Below are 22,100 nucleotides of genomic sequence, written 5' to 3'. Positions count from 1 at the left end.
GTGAGGCAATTGTGTTGATTATGTTCATTGTTGCACATCCAGTACTTTGCACAGTATTTGGTGAAGAATAAGTTTTATTCGTAGATTCTGTACTGCTGGCCCAAGAATCCCCCATCACTGCAGGAGCTGAGCTGACCCTGGTCAGTGTTCCCTTCCTTGGTGGGTAGAAATGGAGCTGGCATGTAGGAAAAATACGTGAAGTATTTGTTGAATGATGAATGAATGCATGCATGCTTGACTTTATACTCCTTGAAGGCAGACATCATGTGCAGTGCCTCTCTGTTGTGCCCATATTACATAGCTGAGCCTCTTTCACAGAGCTGCTGAATAACAAATAGCATTTCTTTTGTAAAATAACGATAAATAATTCTTCTGTCTTCCTTTATATAGAGCTTTTAATTTCATAGTTTTTTTTTTCTCTCACCTTCAGTTTAGTTCAACAGTTAGCCAGTTTGAGTGCATTGAAGATACAGACATTCACAGGACACAGTTTCTTTGTTCACTCACTGTGCCAGTATAAGAAAGCCATGTAAATAAATGCATTGCCATTTAACACATTCGATGAAAACAGTTTTTGTAAGGAACCAGAGTGTCACAGTGCATATAATTAGTTTGGTTCTGTCTGGATGATGAGTGGGATTCAGCGAGTGAGTTTATGAAGAAGTTATGCCTAAAGTTTTGAGAGACTATTAGGGGTCTTGTAGGCAGAGAAGGAGGCTGGAATGAAGGGAAGAGCATGTTCAAAGGCCAAGGTAATGCTGGACTCTTCCATGGATTCTTTACCACAGCATTCTCAGGTAGAAAGAATTTAGTTGGACTCCTCAGAGGATACTATGTCCAAATGGCCACAGACTCAGACCTGTCGCTACAAAGCTACTCAAGTACAGGTTGAAAAGTTGAGTTTGTTCAACCATGGGCTCTTTGTGTAGGAGGAAGAGAGCCACATTCTAGAAAGGTTTCAGATGAGGAGTGCTTGCATGAGGACTGGAAACCATGTCATGTGAAGAGTAGTGGGAGGAACAGGGAATGTTCATAGCCTGGAACAAAATAAGCTAAGGAAGGAGAGTTGTGGCGGGATCGGAATTGCTATACCTTTGAAGAACTGCTACTCAGGAGGCTGTTTCTGGGTTCTGTGCAGAGCAGAGCTAGAATCACCATGAAGTCATAAGAGAGACTCTACATAGTAAACATAAACATTTTTCTGCAGTATAGTCTGACTCTATCTTTGGTGGCCAGTGTGTAAGTTGTTTTAATGGTCAATTTTTGGTTGTTATTTAAGTCTCTTGAATATTGTATTCAATGTTCAGGGAAGACTACAAGTTCTTACAGTATATTTGCTGTGTCTGTAATACGTTTCTTAACTTTTAAACAAAGGTTTATTTTACTTGAAAGTCAGAATTACAGAGAGTGAGATGGAGAGACAGAAATCTTCTATCCACTGGTTCACTCCCAAATGGCCCCACTATGGCTGGAGCTGAACCGATCTACAAGGAGTCAGGAGACAGGAGCTTCTTCTGGTTCTCCCTCTTGGGTGCAGAAGCCCAAGGACTTGAGTCATCCCCCATTCCTTTTCCCAGGCCATTAGTAGGGAGCTGGATCAGAAGCGGAGCAGCCAGGATATGAACCTTTTCCCATGTGGGGTGCTAGTATAACAGGCAGAATAGATTAGCATGCTACACCACTGTATCAACTCCTGTAATGCATTTCTTTTGTCCAACCTGGTTTTTAAATGAAGGACATGAGCCATAAGAGTAAAAACTCCTATTGTAGCATGAGAAAACCTGCTTTCTTGAGCAGATGTCTCATGTGCAGAGCTCGTTAGGCTCAGGCTGGGAAACTTCCTCTGAGGGAAATATGAAGGTAGAAAAGAAGATGGGAGACTGAATTTGGGGTAGGTTTGGTAGACCTCGGGAGATCCAAAGGCTGTCTCTTGGATTTGTTAATTTACTGAGATAAGTAGTATAGCCCAGGACCTGGAGCAACCTTGTCTTGGTTCACTTAGCCTGCCCTGCCCCCTCTATTAAACAACCTTAAGCATATTTCTTAACCTCCCTGTGCCACAATTTTTTCTCAACTATAATTTGGAGGTAGTAATATAAACTGAAGATTTGTAGTAGGGATTAAGAGGGTTAACACACATTGAGTAAGAACATGGCCAATTATATAGTAATTGCTTATTATATATTGCTATTACTTCACAAAACGTTAAGTGCTATAAAGACAAGCTTTTGTTTAGTTATAAACCCCTTGATTAGAATCCAGTCTGACATGTAATTGATGACACTGAATTTTTAGTGAATAAACAAAGTACCAGTTGCATATATATTGGGTTCTAGGTCAAGTGCTAGAAATACCAAAAATGAACAAATTCCCTGCCCACATGAAGCTTATAGTATGGTGGGATGGGCAGCCATTAAGAACATGACTGCATAGTCTCATCTTAGCAGGGCATCAGAAATCACTTAGTGGCTCTTGAAAAAGGCACCCATGTTGGCATAGCAACCCGATGAACACTGATTTGATCAGTCTTAGAAGAGCATCTGGTATGTATCCCAGTGATTAATGTGCAGCTTTGAGAATTTGTGTTCGAAATGTTCTCAGTCTACCATGAAACTTTTCCCCCCATGAAACATCTAGCAGTTGAAAGTGGGGAAATATTGATATGTTTTGAATAGAAGGATAATAAGTTCTAGAATAAGAAACCTATTGGAATTTAAAAATAGATCACATAAGTGGATGTTTCCAAGTTGTAAACATTATTTTTAAGAAAATGTGAAGGTCATGATATAATTTATAATCATGTACATTACAAACTTACACTGTGTAATGTATAAGGTTTGGTTTACAATAAATAATTAGAAAATTATATTTTTAAAGATTTATTTATTTTTCTTGGAAAGACAGGTCAAATTTATAGAGAAGGAAAGACGGAAAGATCCTCCACCCACTGGATCATTCCCCAAACTGCTGCAAAGGTTGCAGCTGAGCTGATCCAAAGCCAGGAGCCAGGAGCTGCTTCTGGGTCTCCCACACGGGTGCAGGGTCCCAAGGGTTTGGGCCATCCTCGGCTGCTTTCCCTGGCCACAAACAGGGAGCTGGAAGGGAATTGGAGTAGCCAGGACATGAACCAGTGCCCATTTGGGATACCAGAGCTTGCAAGGTGAGGATTTAGTCAGTGAGCCATTACACCAGGACCAGAAAATTATTATCTTTGGGAATGACTTTGATTAGTGCCCCAAATATTCAGTGAATGGGAAAGTGGGAGAGCTAGTGTTCCAGCCTTAAGAGTCATTTATGTGCACAACTCCTGTGATGGGGGAACTGATTTAGGAATAGAAAGTAGTCAGTATTACTGAAATGTAGCAGGAAGGAGATGAAATGAAAAAGACAAATTCTTGCCTTCAAGGAACTTGTATCTTAAGAAATTATTAGAATATCCAAGTGTTTTCCTATTGCTTTAGTTGTCTATCATTTTTATATATGTCACAGTTAAGAAGAAATCAGTGTAGGGAAGAATCCCTCACCAAATAATACAGAAGCCCAGTTACATGTCACTTAAGTAATTTACATACATTTTGAAATAGCAGATATGCTTTCTCAAGTATGTTGGATTAAGTTAATATTACATCACAAAGTCTGAGTAAGAAGTAACTTAGAGATTGAGCGAATATGGCAAAATAACATGTATGCTTCCCTGTCTTTTTTCCTCCAAATGCTTTAAAATGCAAACAAGTATTTTAAAATTCATCTGTTAGCTATAGAAAAATGAGAAAGTGAATCATGTTCATTTCTCTCCTGCAAACCAGAAGTCTGTTCTTTATTTCTACTAATTCATCATTTCAGGAGTGTTGTATAAATGGACTCATACAAAGCCTTTTGGGATTGGCTTTTCATTTGTTATTTTGTGTGTATGTTGATTCATTCTACTACTTACTAGTGGTCCGTGGTCAGAATATACCACAGATTGCTTAACATTCTCCAACTGAAAAATATCTACATTACTTCTGCCTCTTGGCTGTTAAATCCTCTTGAAGAACTTGTGCAAGTTGTTGTATGAAATGAACTTTTATTTGTTAGGATAAGTGCTTAGTAGTGTGAGTGGTAAGATGTGTGGTGATTACATTTAGTTGTTTAAGAAATTATCAAACTTGTTTCCTGAATGACTGTACCATTTTCCAACAGGTCCTTGCCAGCATTTGGTGTTGTCATTACTCAACTTTTTCCCCACCATGACAGGATTGTAGTAATATTTCTTTGATGTTTTGATTTGTGTTTCGCAGGTGGCAAACTCAATCAGTTATCAGAATATAGTAGAAGAGGAGTAGAGACTTCTCTGGGAAAGAAAAATAGATACTACTCTGAAAGGATCATTCTAATGGAATAGAGAATGCAATGACAAGTGATGTGAGAAACAGGAAAAAGTAGTTAGAGATTTGAGGGAAATAGGAAAGGAAATTAGCTTATAGTTGACCTTGTAATATCAAAAAGTACGCATTTACAATGTAAATTATTGACAACTATAGAAAGAAGGATAACTGTTTATAAAATATGGGAGTTAAATGAATGTGTATTAATAAAGAGTTAAATTCTCTTTTCATAGTTACAATTGCATAGATAAAATTTATTGATAAGGCAATAACAGCCATACAAGCATACTAATTACAGAGGTAGTTACTAAAACTAGTTAAAAATCTATTTATCCTTCTACTTCTGCTTAACATTCTTGAAAGAAAAGATTCTGACAAGTAACCTAGAGGCACATATGAGGACTACATTATAAAATAGAAAAAAATTAAGAGTGTTATGTCCATCAGAATCACATCTTTATGGAATATCAATACTGTACAACTATTAACAAAAGGAAAAGATCCCAATACCCTGACATGGAAAGAGATACATGATATATTATGGGCTGCAGAAATAGTATCACTGAGTTGAAAAAATTAAGTTGTCAAATTAGGCATAGAGTGTTACAATATTTATATTAGGATATACAAAATATTGCTGTCTATAGTCATGCATCATGGAACAACTGGGATATATTTTCAGAAATACACTGTTGGCCATGAAGTATGCTGTGCAGGAGTTAGGCCATCCCTTGGAATGCCTGAATTGCAATAGGAGTGCCAGTTTGAGTCACAGCTATTCTACTTCCAATCCAACTGTCAGTGTGCCTGGGGAGCAGCATGTGATATCTCCAGTATTGCAGAGCCTGCTACAAATGTAGGGGACCTAGGTGGCTCCTGATTTTGGCCTAACCTTGGCTGTTGCAGCCACTGGGGAGTAAACCTACAATTGGATATTGTTCCTCCATCTCTACCTTTAAAACAAACAAATCTTTTTGTTTTAAGAAATTCATTGTTGAATAATTTTGTCACTGTTTAAACATCATAGAGCATACTTACACAAACTGAGATGGCTACCACATCACTAGACAATATGACCTTATGGGACCACTTTATGTGCAGCCTGTTACAGAAACTATGTGGTACATGGCTGTATGTATATGTGAGGATATTCAAGATGTTCAAGAACATTAAAAAATTATTTTGGTACAAAATGTTCTGAATCCATGTGTGCAAGAGTCTCAAAAAGTTCATGGAACTGTACGTGATGAAAAAGTCTGCGTGACTTTGAGGGGTGTGAGATTGGGGGAATGGAGATCTTATTAATATAATTGTATATTGTTTGTGAGCTGAAAGTTTTCAAAAATACTGACAAGTCACTAATTCTATTTTTAAAAGGAGATTTATTTGAAAGGCAAGGTGAAAGGCAGAAAGAAAGACCTGTTACATCCACTGGCTCACTCCCCCAAAAGCGCCAGTGGTCAGGGCAGGACCAAGCTGAAGTCACAGATTCATCCTGGTCTCATGTGCTGGCCGAGACCCATGTACTTCAGCTGTCATCCACTGTCTTCCAGGCACATGAGCAGGAAGCTGGATCAGAAGTGGAACAGGCAGAGCTTCAAAGAGGCACTCTGATGTGGGATTTGGTTATCCCAGGTATCTCAGGGGCTTACCTGGCTATTCCTCCTTGCCAGCTCCACAAAGGCTATTCTTTAAATTGTTCCTTGCTGCAAAGATTTTTAAGATAGTTCACAAAATGGTTAGAGGATAAACCTGCTGTATCCTGACTATTTGGCAATTTGTAGAGAATGCAGAATAATCAAATATGCAAAAGTTTCACTAGCTTGGAATGATTCTTGGGATAGTTTGGCCTTCCGCTTTTAACCATTCTTAGGCTTGTTGCACCTGCGATTTCTCTCATCGTATGTCCAGTTGCTTAGTCACTCAGCTGACTTCCATGTTTTCACCTGCACACAAAAAGAGCTACTTTCTTTGATGTCATGTCCTCTGGGTATTTCCCCTTTTTTGTTGCCAGTTCAATTATTCTCATCTGCAAATCTTTGGCATCACCCCCTTTTCTTGTCTACTGAAAAGATTACTCCACTAATCAAGCTATTATCAAGTTGACATATCAAATTCATTATAAATGATTGGCCCTGGTGGTTTAAGTGTTCAGATGATGAACATTTCCTTTGTGAAGCTGAGATGCGTCTGGGAATCTCTCTGGAATTCTTTGACTACTTCTTTTTCTGAGAAAAGAGACTGGAGGTGATGGGTGGAAAAGCACTGATTTGGTCTCTGCAGAAGCGAACACGTGACCAGCTCCTGCAAGAAACTGGCAGTCTCTACAAGAAGTACTTCTTAATTAAAAAAAAAAATGTCAATGAAAGGGCAGCCAAGCATTTTGGTATTACAGGTTTAAGACGGAGGAAAACAGTGTGGCAGTTTGTAATTGGCGAGGGGATAGGTGGAGAGAGAGGTGGGGAAGAGTACCACGTGCTACTCACACGCCCTGCAGCGACTACTGCAGCATCTTAGAATTTAGCAGACTCTGAAGGTGTGACCACTTCAAGCCCTACTTTAAAAAGAAAAAAAAAAGCTGTTAAACATATGATCCCTTGAAGGGATGACAGATGCTACTGCATCTGTTACAGGATGCCTTCCTATCTAGCATTCAGTTCTGCAAAGAGCAGCAATTTTCAAAAATGTTTTCTGCTTTGGACCAAGAGAGAAATAACATGTAACCTGCAAATAGGGGGTTCAAACAGCTTTCTCAAGACAGTAAAGAAAATATGTGGAGCCAACTTGTGTGAACTGACAGAGCCCAAGACCATCTTAAATGATTCCAGTTTTTCTGTGTAAAAGCCGTTAAGATGGATGAGATGAAACCCTAAGATCCAAGGGCTCTTGGAATCTGAGGAGGAAGCCCCTTTGAAACTTGTATGAGCTCCATGAACCTTGCTTTTCTGCACCCAAGAGGAAATGCCAGCAGAAAAATCTAGAGGGTCTTACTGAAAAGTGTTTCCTGGGTTTTAAGCTCAAGTTGATTCCTTTAATCTCCAAGCTGACTTGGCATTTGGTCTCATGCATGGCCCTCGAGGTCTAAGAAGGGTTTATAAAGAGATGCTCTTACAAAAATTCCTGTATATCAATAAACTTATCAAAACATGTTGATGAGTATAAACAAATGAGAAAAAGTAGGATTCAGATTTTCTTTTACATGCACACTGGTTTGAACATGAAGAGGGAAAACACTCAGTTGTCAAAATAGGCTTGAGGTTTTGCTGCACCCAGAAATTCTGGAGAGTAGGAAGAGGTGTTTTTGCCAAACCCTAAACACTGCAGGGGTAAGCTTTCCCTCTAACCAATTAGATAATTACCATTTCATTTTGTGGAGACCTCAATTGTTTCTTCTTTCAAAAAAAGAGATAATAATTAGCTTTGTCTCAGGGTAATTTTGCTAATGTTTTTATAATTAATTACTTCACCCTCTGAATTACAAATGCTGTTGCAGTCTGTGGGTGCAGGAGGCTGCCAGCTGTTTTAAATAACCCTTAAACGTACTCAGGTTAAGGACTCAATTTATGACGTTAGAAAAGAACACAAGGATGCCTAACGCCATAATGCAACAGATAATTCTTATAATGCTTAATTAATCCTCTCTAGTTACTAACAGAACCCACTGTGACCTTTTGTTTTAACCTCACCCAGATGCAGGTCTCCTGAGATGAGAAGTGTTAATAGGTGAATGCTGATAGAACTTGCTGGCATTATGGCCAAATATTAAATAGCTGACAGTGTGCGTAAATTGGCTCCTGATGGCTCACTGATCACATGGCTGGAGGAAATGGCAAGCTGGGCAGCATTGCTAAAACCCTCCATCAAAATCCTGAGAGAGGTAGAAAGTAAGACTAGCATCCTTAATTAACGTTGCCTGCAAACACTCTGAATTCCACACGAGACAGCTAAGAGAAAGTATCAGGATTGATTCAAAGGATGAATGATTCAAAGCCAAGGCTATTTTGAGTGACTTCTTTTCCTCTGCTGTTGCTTAGCATCCTAAAACTACCTTTTCTTAGACTGGACGAGAAGACCCATTGATAAGGACTCAATACACTCTTACTGTAAACAGAATGGAGTTGCCTAGAAAATTCGAAGTACCCCAGAAAGCAGAAACATAAGCAGAATAATGGCTTCAGAGAGGTATGAAGTTCTGCTTGGAGACAAGCTCTAGGAAGGGGAAGAAAAGTCCATTGAGGCCCTGTTGCTGTTCAAGGGAGCGATAGTGCCCCCAGTTTCGGTCCGCCCTGTGGCCTGGCAAGGTATTTCTGTATGTTAATGTGAATTAGAGAACTGATTTCATTCTTTTTCACCATATTCAAGAGTCCACATATTGTGACTGGCTCCGTCACGAGACTTCAGGCCACATCTGTTAAGTGGGAATCATGTCAATGATGAATTCATATGGCAGTTGTGAGTATTAGAGTCCATACATATACAAGCTTTAAACTGCCTGAAGTATAGGAAGCTCTGTAGAAGAACTGACTTTTATTAACACCTCTAAAATCACTTTGTCCTCTGGCTTATCTGTTGCCACTGTAGCCAGGTCATATTGTCATGACCTCTCTTTTGAATGGCTTCCTCATTACTGTTCTTGCTCTAAATCCATGTAACTTCTATTACATCAAAGGCACTACTGACACTTCAGTTTTCCAGGTCTACTCTGATCTCCTCTTCTATCACCCTGCAGAATTCATCATAGAAAGTCCAAACTCCTTAGCCTTGATTTCAGGCCCCACTCTTCTTGTTGGCCCTCATCCCAATCTTGAAACTTAGTTTACATACACTCTGACCTCCAATAGAGCCAAGCTCCTTTCCCTTCCCCCTCTAAATTCTCCTCTAACTGAGCTCAGCATTTTGTTGCTTTTGTGGCTGTGTTTTCTATCCTGTCCTTTTGGAATTAATCTTCCCCCAGTACCATCTAGTCCAAATCCTAGCCATCTTTTTACAGTCAATCCCAAATGCCAACCTCCACTCTGGGGTATTTCCTGATTCTACCATTTTAATCATTCCTTTGCTCTTTCTGACCACTGGGGAACCTTATCTTGTTGGTTTTGTTACTCAATACTGGTTGCCTGGTTTATAGTTGTCAATTTATATGCTTCTTATTCAGCAGATTCCACATGCACATGTGTCAGTTCCTTGGTTAAAGTCTGATTCCCCATTGTGTCCTACCCAGGCCCGTCCATGGAATGATCCCTCTGCAAGCAGGAATGGAACATTAAGGGGTATGAAACAGCAGCCCAAACTTTCCTCTTTCTTGTCATTTCTGTTAATTACTCTCAGCCACTTTACTGCTCTTTCATGTATCTATGAATTTCAGCCCCAAGAGTAAGAGGGATGAAAACAGTCCTACCGTACAGAAAAGCAACAACAACAACAACAACAAACAATACATGCACAGTTGGTTCTCAAATGACAGATTCTCAAGCAGCAGCAGTGGAAAATCCCTGGAGCACCATACCTTTGTATTTGGTCACCACAGCTGCATTAACACTAAGAGGCTCTTGGAAGGTGACAGTGAGGGCTGTGCTGCTCGTCACCATGAGGCAGGCATTGGTGGGCACCTCAGGGGCTCCTGAGACAAAAAGGAAAGTCAGATTTTTCCAACAATGTTCCTGCGTTTTTGAAGCACCCCCTGATATTTTCATTAGAAGTCTCACTATCCCCTCTTTTGGTCCTCGTTGCTGGTGACTGTGGTGGTCTTGGCTGACTATCAGAATATCTTCTGAAGGGGCAAATAATGCCAGAGAAGCCCTCCCAGAGTCTCTTGCTGATCGTGTAGGTGATTGTGCTACCTGAGTGAGGGGAAGCGCAGTGACAGGCTCCTGTGCAACAGACAGGCCCTTCTATTTCAAAAAGTAATTGCACATAAATCATCCCTATGGAATCTTTTGAAGCCCTATTGGGAAGAAAGTCAAAACACTCCCACTTTTGAATAAGGAAACTGCAGCCCACAGAGGAGGCCAGATTCCTTGTTAAAGAGCACAGTGACGAAACACAGCCAAGAGCCTGTGGCTTCGATGTCTAACTTGAGCTCTGCCAGTATACATTTCTAACTTACCTTGGTCTCCAACAGCTCCCATTACATCAGGCAGTGTGTTCTGAGAAAAAAATGTATGGACAGATGTCAGGCTCCCTAGTCTCAAGTTTTAAAGGACCGATGATGGTTTTAGGTACTCTCTAACACCCGGGAAAAGGTGTCTTATAATTCAGAAAATTATGAAAAATAGCATTAGGTATAAAAATAGGTCTGTTTTTGGTGTTAATCTCTACTAAGTGAGGTGTAATCATAAAGGTATTTATGAAAGCAATTGCTAAATTTCTTAAAAATTCCATGTATCAGCATGGCTGAAGGTTGTTGATCTTGAAAAAAATCTTTCATTAGTGAATCTCAAGTAATGTACTTCAAGAAAAAATGAGGCCCAGATTTGATACTTAATGCACAGAACTACAACATAATTTTCACTGTGTTTGGTCTTTATCTATATCACAATTAAGATTTTTGAGACTAATAGGGTCTCCAAGTCAATGAAGCAACATTACCATTACATTTAGAATTTCGAGTTTTATTTTTGGTTGTTTAAATCTCCTTATAGAATGACATTTGATATTTCACAAATGTTTGGATTTTACATTTTTATAACAGGTTGTATATAGAGGTACTTTTAATGCTAAAGAATATTCAGAAAGAAGCTGTCTAACAAAAAGAACTGGTAGAGATGGAAGTGCAGACAAAAGCATAATTCATGGGTTGATGGACTGTCCTTCTCTGTGGCCTGTATTAATTGAAGTTCAGTTTATTGCTCTATATAAAAAACGCAGTTGAGAGTTGAAAACAACTTAAACTTGAGCTTGAAGCAGAAACTGGACAAATAGGCAGACAAATATTTTTCCACCTCCACATCCCAAAATATAGCCACTTAGGGCATCAGACCATCCAGGTCATTAGGCATTAGGGCGTAGCGGGTGGAAAGCGCTAGATGAGTGCGACATGATGGAGGGAGGCCAGAAGCACCAAGGCCTCATGACTGTGGTCAGAGAACCTATCAGGAGCCAGAAAATCAAGCAAGACAAAGACCCTTTTACAGCCTCCTGGAGTCCTTGCTCCAAACAGGCTGACAACGGCCATCCATGACCCTGTAGAGTTGGAAAAAAATCAGGAAAAGAAGGCCTGGCTGTCTCAAACCAAAGTTCAGTCTAGTTAAATGTTCAGGTCCTCTGCTTGTACTCACGGGCATGTTCGAAGCCTGTTTTCATACGTCTGTAGAGCCGGTATTTCCACTCCCAAGCTTTCAGCTGTTTCTCCTTCTCTGTATTATCCAGAGTGAATCCTTCATTCTCCAGCTGGGCAGAGAGTTCACTCACCCTCTCCTGGGCTTCCTGGACCAGAGTATCGAGATGCATTGCTCGACTTTCCAGGCTGACAACTAGAGGGAAAGCAATGGGATGGGATGATTGCTTTTCTTTTTTGTTGGGGGGCGGTGAGAAGCTTTGGCAGTATGTGTCTGAAAGTCTACTCTTGATTTCAAAAAATTCCTGAGGAAAAATTCCTGAATTTATATATAATGTGTTACAATGATAAGGTTTTTGAGTGACATTTATCATTAGATTAAGTGATTAATTCATCAAGTTAAGATATTCCCTTTGCCCTCTGGCCCCTTGTGATATGCACCCAGTTGATGGCTTAGTAAAGTTAATTAGGATTCTACCATCAAGTATCCAAGAGGACCACTTGATATGCACATTGTAGGGGCAAAAGCTTTGTAGGGCCGGGAAGGTCTTAAGAGCTATCCAGCAGACAAGTTGCATTCTGCTAAATTGTTATTTATGTTGGCTTAGTAGAACCAGATTCAGATTTTCTATTCTTGTGGTAGTCTTTACAATATGCGATTTTTTGCGTATGTGTCTTCTAGACACAAGTTTGTTACTTTTTTACACTAACAAAGCATATCACTATTGCTGACATAGTTGAGCTAATCATTTTCAATGGCTGGATGACTGGTGAACTAATACATTGGTCTTTGATATATTTTTGTCTTAAAAAACCCTATCTTCATTTTATTTGAAAGACGAGGGGAGGGGAGGAAGGAACAGGGAGAGACAGTCATATACACAGGGAGGGAGAGGGGAAGGGAGGGAAAGACAAAGGTCCAAAGAGGAGAGTCAGAGAGAGACTTTCCATCCACTTGTTCATTCTCCAAATGCCTGGGGTAGCAAGCGCTAGGGCCAGGCTGAAGCCAAGACGTCAGACTCAATCCAGGTCTCCTGTACACGTGGCTTATTCGTTGAGCAGCCACCTGCTGCTTCCCATGGTACTTACTAGCAGGAAGCTGGAGTGGAAGAGGAATGGCTGAGAATTGACCTGACCCAGTTACTGTGATACAGGGTTCTGGTCAAGCAGTTTCTCATCTAATGGACTACATGCCTACTCCCAATGGTATCTGTAATTGTGATTTGGATCCTAGGAGTGTCTCCAGAGATGGCAAGAGTGTATGTTATGCAATCCCTTCTTGTCCAGGAAGGCTGTAGAGTCTCATATTCGTATTGTACTTGAGGTATGATTACTGTTTGATGTGTATCATACTATTTGCCTAATCCACCTTTATGTGATTGACTGTTCCAGTCAATATTTCTTATTCTTGGGGTTGCTTCTTGTGATCTATTCATGGCTGTTATGCATGTGAGAGCCTGTCTAGGTAGTCACTTCCGAGTATTCCCTCCTGTGTGGAGATGAAAAAGCAGACAGCTTCAGCCTGAGAATGTGCTAGGACATCACACAGATAATGCAGTAAATCAGAATCAAGGTCTGTAGATCTGGTGAGGTGTGTTTGATATTCCCTGTGACCAAAACAATATGTCCCCCTGGATGGTGGGAAAGAAACCTAACCATTTTATTCTTCCACTGAAGGGGAAAATTTTATGTAGATAACTCAAGCAAAAATGTGTTAGGTGTATTTTGAAATGGAAATTAGGTGGTTATATATTCATATTCTCAGGGTTCATAGGCATGTTTGCATTAATTACAGGAAATGAATACTAATTTATTATTGCCCCTGCGCACCATCAGTCTAAATTTATTTACAGATGAGGTCAATAAAAAATTAGTCTTTTTTCTTTTCTTTCTTCTTTCTTTTTCAAGTTGCTGTTTAGAACACTCAGGACTGTGTTTGGCTGCAGATTTGTCATGGTTAATGAATGTTGCTGTAGCAGTCAATCATGTACTCTAAATACTGTCACACTTTTTTTAAAGCCTCAGTCATGAGCCATGACAGAAAAATAAACAAATAAATATAAAGCTAAAAAACTCTTTCACTGAGCAGCTACACTATGCAGGGTCCCCGGGGAAGCCTAAAGGAGGCCAGAATAAATGATACTATAAGTGCTGTGGGCGTAAGGAAGCAATGATGGGGTATAAACGTGGAGGTTCTGGAAAAAAAAAAGTGCACACAACACACGCGTGCACACACACACTCCAGTGGAAAAATTGGCAATATTAGTAGCCTCAAGGTGCAATTTCCTGGAGCAGTAAGATTGACAAGTCAGTACTAAATGCTGTTAATTTAACTAACTTCAGATTAATGTTAAGCGTCTGCTATGACTGAAGCCCTCAAACACAGTCTCATTATAGCTTGCTGGGAAGGTCCTAAATATAGGCATTGACAGTTTAAAACAAATTCGTATATATTTGTGTATTTTTAGACATAGGTTAGGCGTCAGAGTTTGTGTCACAGTTTTCAGGTTGATTAATTGACCTAGTAACTACACCCTCTACCCACTGCCCCCTCCTTCTTCTACTCCAAATTATAGAGAAAATGGGGGAATTGTCCTTGTTAAGTGATTCAGTGAGCCTTTTATTGTAAGCCCGATGTTTGAATTGCATGCATGCGTCAACACTTGGGTGATAGACACATGATTTATAAAAATAAATTTTTCTAATACTATGAAATCCCTCCTATTAATTTTTATATCCACAACAGTTATTATGGGTGTGAATTCCAGGTGGCATTTCAGATGGGCGGCTTCTCTTGCACTGTGCTTGGCTCCTTCTACACAACTCATTGGTTTCTGTACTTTCCCTTGGTTCTTAGGCTTGCAACTTGATGCGATTTGCGTTTTCTCTCTCCAAGGTAAAACATTTTGTCTCTTCACAGACTAACAAGGGCAGAACGTAGACTTTTAGAGCCAGATGAGCTTTCCCAGCTTCTTTAGATCCTTGGTATTTCAAACTCTGAGGGCGTGGGGTGGTGATGGTGGGTGGAGTGGAGTACAGAGGGCATCTGTGAAACTACAGAATGAATGTAACTTCCTTATAGTATCAAACTTTACACTCCAATCTTGCTGAATGCCTGTTGTTTTAAAAATTTAAGACACCTATTACGGAAGAGAATAGATTTTCAAAAAAATGGATTTTTAAAAAAGAAATCTGGAAATGATTTTGGTTTTCGGGCTAAGGCCCCAGGTACCCTTGCAACTTCACTCACCCGTCAGTTGTGAGAGGTAATTGCATGGATGAGTTGGAGAGGTAGTCACTGAGCAAGTTTTGAATGTTTTCACCAAATAAATCTTTATTTTTTTCTTTCCCAATGGGTTTTCAAAATCAAACACTGTTTTGAAAGATCTCTTTTGTCTACAAAACCCACTGGCTTTTAAAGTAATCACGCTTCTTCCTATTACTAATGATGTATCTCACTGCCAATACAAGTATCTGTTCAGATGAGATAATCAACCTAGCAAGTTGGGTTAATGCATTCTAGGCAGAAGCAAGTAAATATGATAACTATATCTGACTTCAATTTAATCCTGAGTAAGAGTATGGTAAAATTATTATTTGATATCTTGGAAATTGTTCTGGGAATTTCATTTCTATTTTTGCAACCTGAAAATGGGAAGCTTTTCAGCCTAAACTTTTGACTGTATAAATTCAATAAACGGGGCCTGGCACAGTAGCCTAGTGGCTAAAATCTTGGGATCCCATAAGGGCACCAGTTCTAATCCCGGCAGCCTCACTTCCCATCCATCTTCCTGCCTGTGGCCTGGGAAAGCAGTCAAGGATAGCCCAAAGCCTTGGGACCCTGCAACCCATATAGCAGACCCGAAGAGGCTCTGGGATCCTGGCTTCGTATTGGCTCTGGCTATTGCGGCTGCTTGGGGAATGGATCAACAGACTGAAGATCTTCCTTTCTGTCTCTCCTCTCTGTATATCTGCCTTTCCAATAAAAACAAATAAATCTTTAAAAATTCAGTAAACATACCCCGGAAAGTGTGATAATGTGTGCATGATATTCTTGGAAATCTAAAAGAATTCAGTATCCAGGGCACTTTCTCTAAACCAAATGGAATGCAAATTGATCTAGTATTTGTATATTGTAATTTTTAATTTTTTTTTTTTGCTTGAAAGAGTTAGAGGGAAGGAGAGATAAAGAGAGGTACCTTCCATCTGCTGGTCTACTCCCCAAATGGTCACAACAAGGACAGCTGAGCTGGTCAGGAGTCAGGTGCTTTTTCTGGATCTTCCATACGAATCCAGGCGTCCTAGGTCTTGGGCCATCCTCTGCTGCTCTCCCAGACCATGAGCAGCAAGTTGGGTAGGAAGTGGAGAAGTGAGGGCTTGAACCGGTGCCTATAGGGATGCCTGTGACGCCTTGGTCCCTGTATATTGCACTTTTCAAACTGCCATCTATTTGGCACTCAGTTGGTGAACTTATTTTGACTGATTGGGCTTAGATAATAGCAAGGCTGTGTCCTTTTTGGGATTCATTTTCTTGCTAATCCACTCTCATTGGCTTGGGTCCATTCCTCTTTCATCCACTGAAGGAATTCCTCTTGAACCTAGGGCTCTTGATCTCTTTGCAGGGTTTTGTCTTTTCCCTCACTGCAGCTCTTCACTTCCCCAGCCTAGTAACCAGGCCTTCCATCAGGCGCAGCCAGCACAATAGAGGGTCTGTGGGTGTGTGGTAAAGCAGTCAGCCTGGGCAAGGCCACTAAGCAGCTCCTGAAACAGTCTCAGTGCTATTGTGGTGTGTAATTATCAACAGCATTGCTACCACCCAGGGATTCTGAGGCAGGGGTGGGGAAGGGGGGGTTTGTTATAAGACCTATCCAGCTAATGAACTATAGGATGGGGGTGGGGTGAGGTGGGAATGTCATTTTCAAAGGATACAGTTATGGGTAGTTTAAATCTGAAGATAAATAATAATCAAGGATTGGAGTTTTCTTTGCCAGAATCTAACTTTATAGAGCGCTTCATTTTGCCCTTGCCTTACCATTGGTGAATTTAGATCCAGTTGATAATTGCTTGAAAATTGAAAACATTTGGGAAAACATGTCAACTAATTTTAGTTTTTTAATTGATGTATTTAGGGAACAATTCATTTAGGTTGCTCGGGAAAAATTTAAAAATGAATATATTAAACTGTTACTAGCATTGCCATTTTGAAATGTAGCAGCAGCTTTTCTATCAGTATTAGCATTGTCTCTTTCTTACTGATGAGCGAAATGAGGCATTAAGACAATCATTTAACCTCAGTGTGAGAATGGCCCTTACAATCAGCTCTGGATGCCGCTTTCCTTTGCCTGTGGTCCTGCATAATTTTCCACTTGAGGGCCCGGTACAATGGCTCAGTTGGGTAATCCTCCCCTTGCAAATATTGGGATCCCATTTAGGCACTGGTTTGTGTACCAGCTACTCCACTTTCCATCCAGTTCCCTGCTTATGGTCTAGGAAAGCAGTGGAGGACGGCCCAAGTGCTTGGAACCCTGCACCCACATGGAAGACCTGGAAGCAGCTTGTGGCTTCAGATTGGCTCAGGTTTGGCTGTTGCGATCATTTGGGGAGTGAACCAACAGATGGAAGATCTTTCTGTCTCTTCTCCCCTCTGTAAAAATCTGCCTTTCCAATAAAAGCAAATCTTAAAAACTAAATAAATAAAAAGCAGGCCTTACCCAATTTTCCATAAGTCTGAATTGTAGTGTTTTGTTAGTACTAAGCAGAAATAACGTGTTCTCCTCCAAAATGGAGCAATGTGATTTAAGTGTTTTGTGTTTCTGCAGATCACATACTACCTCTTAGGAATGTCTGATTCTAACCAGTTACTATGCAAGCATCTCGTGTACAATAATAATAACACCTATTATCTCACAGAAGATTCTTAATTAGTAGAGGGTTATATTTTTATTAATAGCATACCCATTGATTCTGTATCTTTTGGAGGTATACAAAAGTAAATCAAAGTACTATTAAAGAGCTATATGTTTTTCTAGCAAAACAAAACAAATTTTTAAAATCCTGCCAGATTGAAAACTTTCAATTTCAGCTATGGTTTAGAAATATATAATACTACCTGGTATCACATTTGACTTCATCTGTGTATTCAAGGTACAAAACAAGGTGGTGACGTTGGTGTAAAGTTTGCATTATGAGATAATATCCTCTGGACAATCAAGAATGGCTGTTAATAAATTTCTCTGCTGTTCATAAGTGATAACCATCTACAACTTCAAAACTGAGTTGTCTCAGGTTAGAACATTAAATAACAGGCATTCAAATAGTTGAATGGTTTATATTAAAAAACAGGGCAACTTGGTTCAAATTTATTTATCTTGATAAGGCTCAATACTCAGAAATCACAGATTCTTCACATAAGTCTAATTGGTTGTCTCATTTTTGGCTTTTCCCCAGGACTTTGAGAATGTGATCCAAAAGGGTTTTAGAGATCCAGATATTAAATGTTTTATTTTTATTGTGGAAATTTCTTCTCTTAGAACTCATTACACCTGTGCATGTGGTTCTGGAATGTTCTCCCCTGTGTCTTTGCAGCAGAGCATGAATTCACAATGTCTGTACTGTTAAGTTAGGTTGTAACTAGGAATTTCCTAAGAAACCAGCACAAGTGATCCAGCAAAGGGATTTCTGCCATGTCTCATCAATCTCAGAGGCAAATGGACATACTCCCTAAAAGAAACACAAACAAATAAGAACTTTCTGACTCCATGCACTTACTTTTACTCTACACTAAGTATTTGATTTTTTTTCCCCTGTGGGTATGTGATTATTGTCTTTGTGTTAAGACTGATGGGGGAAAGTCTGGATGCTGCCAGACCTATGGCAGTGGTGGATGTTGGGGCGTCTGGGGATAACCTGAATTATGAAAATGTGCATCTCCCCAAGAAACAGGAGCACAACAGAAGACACGGTTCAACTTTATCTGAATATTTTAATTTTTGATGAGAATATATTCTGTTTTGCAGGCACACTTAAAAGAAAGGCAACTCTTCAAAGGAGGAAATTCTTCCATTTGCAACCAGATGGGTGAAGCTGGAGGAGGCTGTAACGCTCACAAAAAGGTAAATGCTGTCAGATGTTAGATTTACGTGAGATCTAAGTGAACTAAAAATGTGGAAACAGGATAGAGTGTGTTTGCCAAGGCCTTGTAGAAACATATTAATCAAAGTGTACGCACTTTCAGTTACAAGATGGACAAGTGCTACTGGTATAATATACCTCTTAGGTAGTGATGGGCATGTTAATTAGTGATAATTTCTTTGCAATGTACGTACTATGAATGTGGTCTTTGTGCATCATAATATTGCAATAATGTTAAAAAAATAGAACTACTACTATGATTTCTTAGTATCACTGACTGGAACACAGCCTGCATCCCTCTGATACTTAATTATTTGGACTTTTTAAAAAACGTCAGTTCACTTCATATTTAGTAAAATAATCCTGTTCCTAAGAAACAGCATATTCACACTCCTCCCCAAGAGAAGCAGTGTGGGATTCATTCAGTAACTATTGAATAATTTTCAGGAGATTTAGCAATGAATGAAACACACAGATGTTACTGTTGTGGAGTTGACACTCTACTGCAGGGATGTCAGAAAATAAGCAAATCTGAACAACAAGAAAAATAGCAGAAAATGACCACAGAGAGGTGTGATTAGAAAGTGACTATTTAGACTTGGGCTTTCCTGCCCAGAGAGGGCTTCTCTAGAAGATGTTTTGGGTAAGCCAAATCATTAATGCTGAAGAGCTGGTCATACTATGATCAAGAGGAAAGGCAACCAGCTGTTCTAAGTGGGGAGAATAGAGAGTGCTGGAGGTCCTGTGGTAAGGTGGTCAGTAAGTTCAAGGAACAGAACAGAGGGTGCAGCCTGTGAGGCATGCACCCTAGGAGACAAGGTTTGGAAAACTGGTTTGTAAGTCAGGTTGAGAATGTATACCCCTATTTGGTGATGCATATAAAATATTTTAGGCTCCTTCTAGAGACCTACTTAAGGCTCACCCTTTATGTATTCCTTTTTTTTCCTTTATGTATTCTTAATGGCTACAAATCTCAATGCTTTGAGAATGTACTGCATTTCAGGAAACCTCTCTAAATTGTTTGAGGCTCGCTCTCGTGAACATAAAGAATGAAGATATTAGGGCAGTGTTACTTTGGAACAAAAACCAGGTGTGACTTTAAGCAATAAGTCAGATTTTCTTACAGAGTTCTACGATGATTCTAAAAGTGTTTAGAGCAATGCCAGCAGTGTTGGAGCAGGTGTGCACTCTCCCAGGAGGACAGTGTTGAAGGATAGCGTTCACTTGGTATGTTTTACAGAAAGCCAGCCTCATTAGTATATAGTCACAGCTCTTAACCATGGCCTGAACTGGTCCCAGCACAAACACAAACTATTAGCTACTGCAGAAGCTAGAAGCTAAGAAGGTTACCAAGATTGTAACTTTGCCATTTCTTCACCCTCAATATGAGAGCAGTTTTGCAATCACATAATGAGTTCTAGATGTTACTTTCTTGGTCCTCAGGCAGTGCCAGAGAAGGTGACAGAGAGGAGGTCACCAGGAGATGTAGAGAAGTGGGGGTATGGAGATGTGGGAGAGCACAGCCAGAGGAAAGGGAAGAAAGACTAAAACTGAGAAGTATTCTGCTATTGATAAATAGCATACACAGAACAATAATCAGGTCATATCTACAATGAAATTCTGCAGTGATGCATGGAAAACAGCAGCAGTGGTGATACGTGAAAAGTACCTGTAGTATAAGCTCCTGGAAGATTTAGAAGTCTTTTTCCAATAAATTGCAAGTGCATGTGTATGTGTATGTGATCATTAAAACCAGCACCTATAACTCAATGGCATAAGATAGGCTCATCATGGAGGCTAATATTTTACTTGAACATTTCTGAGTACCAACCACATGTTAGACCCTAGGGTCAATGACTAAAACAAGAACCACACGAATGACAAACTTATAGATTGTAGATTGCCAAAGAATTAATTTCTTTACTGTTTAGAGGGCCTTAATTGTGTCAAGTGCCGGCAGTGTTCAGCAAGGCATGGCCCTAATGGACAGGTCAGTAAAGGCCTCCTAGATACTGCAGGCCGGATGTCAAAGAGTGGTTTAAGAGCTGGGGGCTAGGATATGAATTAATTAGAAAAGGGAGCAGTGTTTTGGGGTCTTTGCAAACAGCAGTTGTTCAGTTGAGCAGGAGTCACAGCAACCATCAATCAGTAGTTCATAGTCACAGGTATTCTATATTACTCCTGAATGTGGGTTTTCTGAATTATAGTTCTTTTAGATTTTTAAAAACATTTTTAAGTCTTTGTGTATTTGAAAAGCAGAAAGAAATCTCCCATGTGCTGGTTCACTCCCCAGATGGTTGCAATGGTTAGAGTTGAGCCAGGCTAGACTTGTAGTTTTTTCCAGGTCTCCTACGTGGGTGGCAGGGGGCCAAGAACTTGGGCCATCCTTCACTGGTTTTCCAGTTGCATTTGCAGGCAGCTGGATTAGAGGTAGAGTAGCTGGGATTTAAAGTGGTGTCATATGGGATGCTGGTGTTGCAGGTGGTAGCTTAACCTGTTAAGCCATAATGGCGGCCTCAGGTCTTTTAGATTCTATACCTGTTTCCTAAGCTCTGCATACTAGTCTACAAGAAGTATTTATGGGATTCTGCTTCAGTAATGGTAGCTTTTTGTTTGTCTGTTTGTTTAAGAAATGAGTGATTGTGCTGCTAGCTTAAAGATGGGAAGAACAAAAGAAAATCCTAGAATAAGGATAGCCAATTCACCGAGTGATTAGGCTGGTGTTTTCTATATATTTAAGCTCAGGTCAGTGTGAAAGTTTGGATGACCTCTTGCTATGAGTAAGGAAATGTACATGGTTGGGTTTGTAGCCATGTTGAGAAAGAATATCTCTATGGATAGCTCTATGATGGAAGAGAGCTCTAATAGGAGTTAGGAGTAATTCCCTAAACTCATCTATTGTTCTGATGCCTGTTAAGGAATGAGGGTTACAGAGGGGTTTCTTATGCCTTGTATTGGGATCTTTGGGCAGGGGCCTGCTTACAGAAAAGAATACACAGGGAAGCAAACAAGAGTATTAACTATATTGGAAATCCTGTACTCCACTTTAGAAGGCAGATGGATAGGAAGGAATTGAGCATCTGTTATGTAAGAGCAAATGTGTTAAAGCTTTTCTGTGAATATCAGAGCATTCAACAAAGAAGGTATGGGTTCAAATTATGGCTCCCAGCACCTATTAGCTTTGCAGTGTTGGATAAAGTATCTGACTTATTCCAGTTTTTTCACTGAAAAGATTAGGAAAGTAACTCCTCCTAGCATACCAGTCAAGTGAGATGATTAGAAAAAAAGCTATTTTTGTAGTGTGAAACACTCAACAAGCTTTTCGTGTT

At 39.9% G+C, this 22,100-nt stretch overlaps 1 protein-coding gene across 1 annotated transcript in view; it reads right to left on the bottom strand.

Moving 5' to 3' along the window:
- Nucleotides 1-22,100, bottom strand: part of ANKFN1 (ankyrin repeat and fibronectin type III domain containing 1) — a 135,361-nt gene that overhangs the window by 88,498 nt on the left and 24,763 nt on the right. Inside the window, exons 4-5 of the mRNA XM_004591002.3 lie at nt 11,642-11,836; nt 9,871-9,984 (exon numbers count right to left, since the gene is read on the bottom strand). Of these exons, the coding sequence (XP_004591059.3) occupies nt 9,871-9,984; nt 11,642-11,836 (309 nt within the window). The remainder of the gene's footprint in view (nt 1-9,870; nt 9,985-11,641; nt 11,837-22,100) is intronic.

Source organism: Ochotona princeps, chromosome 17 (genome assembly GCF_030435755.1).
Source record: "Ochotona princeps isolate mOchPri1 chromosome 17, mOchPri1.hap1, whole genome shotgun sequence".
Lineage (NCBI taxonomy): Eukaryota > Metazoa > Chordata > Mammalia > Lagomorpha > Ochotonidae > Ochotona > Ochotona princeps.
The sequence above is the reverse complement of the archived record's forward strand: the minus strand, read 5'-3'. Positions and strand labels throughout refer to the sequence as shown.